At 34.0% G+C, this 7500-nt stretch overlaps 1 protein-coding gene across 5 annotated transcripts in view; it reads left to right on the forward strand.

The window, feature by feature from the left end:
- Nca (neurocalcin homolog) overlaps positions 1-7500 on the forward strand; it is a 626340-nt gene that overhangs the window by 603984 nt on the left and 14856 nt on the right. For all 5 annotated transcript variants that reach the window (XM_070123471.1, XM_070123474.1, XM_070123475.1 and 2 more), the window contains 2 exons: positions 6748-6821; positions 7088-7235. In XM_070123471.1, the coding sequence (XP_069979572.1) occupies positions 7166-7235 (70 nt within the window). In that variant the 5' untranslated portion in view covers positions 6748-6821; positions 7088-7165. The remainder of the gene's footprint in view (positions 1-6747; positions 6822-7087; positions 7236-7500) is intronic.

Raw genomic sequence — 7500 nt, forward strand, 5'->3', positions numbered from 1 at the left:
CTGCCTTTTAAAAGGGTTCTTAGCATGCTGTTACCTGGAATAAAGGTCTCATGTTATCAGACATGTGCACAAAAGAATAAAGAAAACTATTAAGACTTGGAATTTGGTTATTATGCATAAAAGGAGAGGAAGATATTTGTATTATAGGTGTAGATTAGAGTTATCACCTTATATGGCAAGAGCGAGTTTGAAAGTGCCTAGCGTAAAAGTCAGTAAGTATTTACACAAAACAAACACATTCCGTAGCACAATGGGTTGGATTACAGAACCTGAAAAAATACTGCAGATGAAAAAAGCAGTGTGCAGTTATAAAAGAGATAGAAGTGGCTAATATATATGTGTGTGTGTTTGTGTGTGTGCATGTGTGTGTGTGCATGTGTGTGTGTGCATGTGTGCATGTGTGTGTGTGTGCATGTGTGTGTGTGTGCATGTGTGTGTGTGTGCATGTGTGTGTGTGTGCATGTGTGTGTGTGTACATGTGTGTGTGTGTACATGTGTGTGTGTGCACGCGTGTGTGCGTGTGCGTGTGTGCGTGTGTGCGCGTGTGCGCGTGTGCGCGTGTGCGCGTGTGCGCGTGTGCGCGTGTGCGCGTGTGCGCGTGTGCGCGTGTGCGCGTGTGCGCGTGTGCGCGTGTGCGCGTGTGCGCGTGTGTGTGTGTGTGTGTGTGTGTGAGAGAGAGAGAGAGATAGAGAGAGAGAGAGAAAGAGAGAGAGAGAGTGCACGAGAGAGAGAGAGAGAGAGAGAGAGAGAGTGCACACGAGAGAGAGAGAGAGAGAGAGAGTGCACACGAGAGAGAGAGAGAGAGTGCACACGAGAGAGAGAGAGAGAGTGCACACGAGAGAGAGAGAGAGTGAGAGAGTGCACGTAAGAGAGAGTTTGTATATGTATGTATATGTATGTATAGACACATATATCTGTTAAAATATGTATGGTCCAAAGAATAGTTTAAGCAGGGCAGGCAGAAATATTGAATGAACTTATTACAGGCTTGAAACTTGTTGAGGCAGCATAGGTGGTAAACTTGAGGGAGAGTGATTAATAAATGACCTTGATATAAGAAATTAGTAAAGGACTTTGGAAAATGGGATGTTGGGGGTTACTATTGTAATTGTAGGTTAAATACCAGCCAGTTGATGATAGTGATTGTCTGAGAATTTTATTGTTATGATGATTACATTTTTATATGATTTATAGTTATTACCATAAAACAAATTCTAATGAAATCAGAATGATTTTTGAGAAATAGTTATACAAAATAAATTCGGATTTTACCAAGTTCAGTAGGCCTAGTTTAGGATGATGCTTGCACGTTTCTAAACATTACACCAAAACCTACAGAAGTTTTACTCTTGTAAATAGGCCATGCCCACACCAGACTTTGATTCTACTACATACTCGTTTTCATGTATACCAAATCCTCCATTAATCCCGTGGAACTTACTGCACAGAGCAAGTACCTTCAGATTAAGGAAGACAGATATGTATGTTGGTCTGTCATTCCATTTTGTCATTTTTGTCACATAATACCAGCTTTTCTGTAGCCTGGTTGAATTTCATCACCACAGTTGTTAGTAGAACGTAGAAACTAAACTGTTTTGCATTGTGTAAGGAGGAAAACGTTTCTGGCTAACCAACAGAAGAAAGCACTTGGAATTGAATAGTGTTTTTTGAGATATTTTCTTTGTGTATGAAAAGTACCAGTTCAGCTCAGTTTGTGATTCAGAATCATGAGTTTTGAATTGGTTATAAAGTCAGTATTTAAAAAAGGAAAAAATCTTGAATATCATTTTTTTTGCAAGAAGTAGTTGGAGACATTGGTATGCACATCAATTGATAAGTAAATTTAGCATGATTTATCCTCAAGAGCCACTTTGGCAAAATTTTATGGCTAGATCATGCTATGTTTACCTGGTGGACCAAAAGATCACACAGGAGAGAGATAGACTTTGTTAGCTTCAACTGTGGTGGTAAATGCTTCTAGCTTTTGGTCCCACAATAATTAGATGCTTTTGAGAAGGGCTTCACAGTTTCTGTACTAAACTGCCATTGCTGTGGGCATATATATATATATGTACATATATATTTAAAGCAGATAGCTGTGAGGCTGTCTCAGTATATCTTATCTCTCTCTCTCTCTCTCTTTGTCTGTCTGTCTGTCTGTCTCTCTTTAGCTATTTATCCTCAATTTGTTACTTTTTGGTCATCTTATGTCTGCCATACGAGTAGTGTCTAGCGCTTGGCTCTGTTTTGTATGTTTGGATATTGTCTTGGCAGTATGCTTTAAAATGTGTTGTTGATATGGTAAATTATGATATTTTAGATTAATTAATACATGTTAGTTATGGCTATCCTATAGATTATAATATATATTGGTTATTCTAGACAATATCTAAATACATTACATCACAAAAAAGACAACAAACAAATCTTCTACACCAGGTTATAGAATAGTGTGTGAAATGGTGTTGGATTATGAGTCTTTGCTGCAGCTTTGGGACTCATATTCTGGATCATGGTCCACAAAAAGAGTTCTGTATAAAACTATTTTCTAAGACTCACAGTTGCTGATCTAGTGTGATATGATTGATTCACTTGGTTCCCAGTCAAACAGCATAGTATTGTTTGCCTTGTTGTAGGGCCAAGAGGGAGGAGCCATTCTGCCCTAGACAAAATTTTTAGTGATTGACAGACTCAATCTCTTCTACCTCCTTCCGTGGGCAAGTGAGGGACCAAATCTATAGAGGCTTTCATAGTAAAGACCTGTGAAGGAATTGAAAATTTTGATTTGATTTATCTCAAGAAACATAAGATTTTTGGAACTTGTCATGCTTTAGGTAGAAGAACCAATCTTTTCATTGTATGAGTCTTACTTTTATGTATTTACTATGTAAGTGCCTGGAGTTGGGTCATAGATCAGCCAATATGAGTCTTAGTTCTTGTTTCATGAAAGCTTGTTTTCCCATTCTGAACTCTGGGAAAAAAAAAAACAGGCACATGGAAGGGAAAAGTTTGGATAACCGGTAAGATTATGGCTGTTTAAAATCAAAGAACAACTTAGCGCAGATAATTTTGAGGGTTTGATAGGTGATCCACAATATAAATGATGAGAAAAAAATATTTTTATGGTTGTTTATGAAGAAAGGTGCATCCAACTAGCTACCTATTTTGCCCCTCCCTCTCTAACATGGCAGGTGTTCTGTACTGTATTAGTGATCCATTCTGGGTGATTTCCCCCAAGGTTCCTAAAGGGTGATTATAACACAAGCATTCCAGTGCACTAGTCATTCTGGTGTGCTGGGGGGGAAAGCGTGCTGTATATTCCTCATTGAGTCTAAGTACATTTCCCAGGAAAAGACTGGTGCACAGTTTAAAAAGACTTGCTACTTTGATGTTATAATTACCGAGTCTACTTTTCCCCTCAGATAACTACTTCCTTCTTCTTCCTCCTCTTCTTTATTTTATAGAAATTTGTTCCTCATTCCAAGCCTCCTTACAAACTTCTTTGTTTACTCCCATCCAAATGATAAGTTAAGTGGCATAAAGAGAATCACATTTTCCTCTGAGAGAAAGCTTCTCTATACCAGTTTGTTGGGAACCACAGTGCACATGTTTTCTTTCCTTTGCTTCTAATTTAGCACCAACTCCCCACCCCTTCTGTGATATAGTTGTTTTTGTGGTGTGCTTGAGCAACTGTCTTGTGAGTCTTGTGAATATGGCCCCAGATGACTGATGTGAACTTAGCCCAGGATTCTGTCACAAGGAAAGCTTGGGTCTTAATATTAAAAGTAGGCCTTTGTTGTCTCATTTATTACTCTTTTTTTATATTTTTGTTTTATAGAGTAATGACCAAGAAAGATATATAGTCCCAAATTTAATTCAAAAATCTCTAAAATTGATAGATTGTTTTTCATTTACCTGAAACTTTGCTACTGACCTTGACCTTCTGCTACTATTTTGAGATTGTCGTTGGTGAATAATGAACTTTCTTTAGCTCAAAAAATCTTCATTCCTCTAATGATTTATGTAACTGATGAGAGACATTCATGTTCTTGCAAATTATGAAACTATCTTTGTTTATTTGCTTTGCTTGGCTCAACTTCTAGTAGACAATCTGCACAAATGGTAATACCTGTAAATAACATAGTATGCTAAGGGTTTGTGCCATGCATGTAATAATACTTCTTACCCCATTTTTCTAGAAAGCTGCAAAACTTAGATCTGTGGTGAGATTAGTGGTTCTCAGCTTTATGTACAACACTGCAGTTGATATGGACATTAAAGCAAAAAGGGAGTTTAGTCTTTATTGTTAAAGAAACAAAAACAGGGCTTATTGCCACTAATTTTCCCACAAGTCCAGTGCAGCTTCTTGCCATCATCATCAGAGTTGCAAAGGATGTCTTTTTTCCTTGCAGGCATAGGTGATGAATGCTTAGTTAATGATAATGAAGCCTGTGGTAAAAAAAAAAGCCATTAGCTCAAAAATATTATGTATGTACACTAGAATAGTTTTGTTAAGAACCTATTTAAGTGTTTATTGTCGCTATTGGTATGAGTGAAACCATAGCCATTCATGACCTTCTGGCCATATTCCTTCTCACCTGTAGACAAAAAATGCAGCCCAGTGTTATTGTTTCTGTATTCATGCTGGTGACAAGATAAGAAATTGTGAGCCTTGGATAAGGGCATCAGAGAGGCTTACTTTCCTTGTACTATAAAGAAGGTGTAGGTTTTCATGAATATTTTCATTTTATAGGAAAAGAAGAACAAATGCTCTTCACATTACATTACAGTTCAGCCACACTGGTACTTCATGTATGAGCAATTCCTCACTAGTTTTGTGAAAGTCCAAAGGTGATGTGACCAGAGGGCATATATTTAAGATAGCTAAGTAATGAAAGTAGAATCTAAAACAAGAAAATCAGATTACCTAGAGGTAAGAAGTGAAAGATTGCAAGTAATCTTTTGACAGTCCTTTATGTGGAGATGATTTTTAGGTAATTTACATTCATAGGTAACCAGGCTTTATATACATGTATATATATGTTTATAAATATATATATATACGTATGTATGTATGTATGTATGTGTGTATATATATATATATATGTATATATATATATATATATTATATATATATATATATATATATATATATATATATATATATATATATATATATATATATATATATATATATATATATATATATGTATATATATATATATATGTATATATATATATATATGTATATATATATATATATATATATATATACATATATATATATATATATATATATACATGTATATATATATATATATATATATATATATATATATATATATATATATATATATATATATATATATATTAGTATATATATGTATGTATGTATGTGTGTATATATATATATATATGTATATATATATATATATATTATATATATATATATATATATATATATATATATATATATATATGTATATACACAATGTATAAACATATTGTTTTTCTTTCTTTATTTTTCATTTTTGTTAGTATATTATGTACACTATCAACACCTAGTTTAGGCAACTAATGTAAACATAGAATTCATTATCATTTTTGCAGAACAGCTACATGAGTTCTAAACACCTCATTGATCCATTTTCTGGATGGAAATACATTGTTTCATGTATTAAGGAAAAGAAAGTGTTCAGATGTTTCTGTAAGGACCAGTCATAAGTTCAATTTTGCCAAAATGTATTGCAGTTATTGTTTTAAGAAATGAAAATACTTTTAATACTGTTGAATATATTTTTTTTATGTGCAGTATCTGCTGAAATGCATTTTCTTGTCCAAATACTATATTATTTTTAAACCAGTTATTTTGTGTATCGATGTGTTCATGGGAAATGAATTATCCTTTGAAAGATGCTTTCTGAAATGGGAAAATGTAATGTGAACTGCATGTTGTTATTTATGTTCATTGTAAAGTCTTTTCTAACATATCCATAGGTTCAGTTTGATACTGATGTATAATTTATTTTACTTATACCAAAGGAAGAAACATCACCAACCTTGCAAACGGTGAAAAGCAATGTGTAGTGCAGGTATTATGAGTGAATTAATTACTACAGATGATAACTGTTCCCCTTATATGAAAGAGTGATCCTTTGAAAAGTCCCGACGGCTCATAATTACTGTTCTAGTCAAATATTTTTGACTGTATTTGGGTTGCTCCAGCCTTGTTGGAACATAAACTTATATAAACCTTGTGTTTTTTCCAGTAATAAAGATGATTGAAATTTTAATCTGTGGTGGTGGTTTATTGACATTTGTATTATCCTTATTTATGTGTGGGTGTTAATTTTTTTATAATTGTCTATGCTGTTATATATTATATCTAGAACTGACAAAACTGCTATAAATACAACCATGGCATACATAGTGTTGTCCTAAACTAACATAGAGTATGGGAGGTGAGTGTCATTACACAGACTAGTCCATTAGGTATGTCCTGATAGGCTTTCATATGCTCAAGCGAGATATTTCTTTGTATCTATATTAGATGTTAAGGTTTGTGAAGGAGAAAAGTTATTGAATAATGCAATTAATTTACTTGTAATTTGTAAGATGAAAGATCATGTAATTTAAATAGAAATTTCTTTACAGTAGAGATTGATCCTCTGTAATAGATTATCTAGTGAACATGAAAGAAATTGAACTACTTTTATGTATTCTGAATATATTATTATTGTTTTTCAGAACTGAGGTTTTAGAAATTTGCAAGTGGTGCTTAACTAAATTTTGGCTTCGTAATAGAGCTCCAGTAACAAGGGGTAAGTTTAATCGGACTCAGTGGAAGAACCTTGTTGCATGTCATTGTTTTTGAAAAATGTTGACTATTTACAAATCTATTCTTTATATTCTTTTCTAATACTTAAGGAGACAAAATGATACCAAATGAATTTAGATGATTGGATCACATTATCATGTGTGGTGATTATTGTAATATTAATATATGATTTTTTATGTTACTGAGTGTTGATATACATATTACATTTTTGAGATAAAATGTAATTCTAATGGCATAGTTTCCCATCAGAGGTGTGTAGCTTCTGCGAGGGGTAAAGGTGGTTGAGGTGAGCCAGCGCATTAGGAGACATAACAGACACACACAGCCATGGGCAAGCAGAACAGTAAGCTGAAGCCTGAGGTGCTGGAGGACCTCCGCTCCAACACAGAGTTCACAGGTGAGTTCCAGGCGTCATCCTGTAATTTGCGAATTTGTATTGAGTTACCCCCCTCCCCCCCTCAAAAAAAAAAAAAAAAAAAAAATTATCTGCATATCTGTGAGGGATGGAACATGTGTCTGAGAAAATACTGATGTTTTATCCTGTTTTGTAATCAAATGAGTCATGAACAGATTGAAAGAATATGAAATTTCATTTGAAAGTTAAAACAGTAAGTAGAAAAGTTCTAACTCAGTTTTATATTTATGAAATGAGATGTTAAGTA

This window comes from Penaeus vannamei, chromosome 7 (assembly GCF_042767895.1).
Source record: "Penaeus vannamei isolate JL-2024 chromosome 7, ASM4276789v1, whole genome shotgun sequence".
In the NCBI taxonomy this organism is placed as follows: Eukaryota; Metazoa; Arthropoda; class Malacostraca; order Decapoda; family Penaeidae; genus Penaeus; species Penaeus vannamei.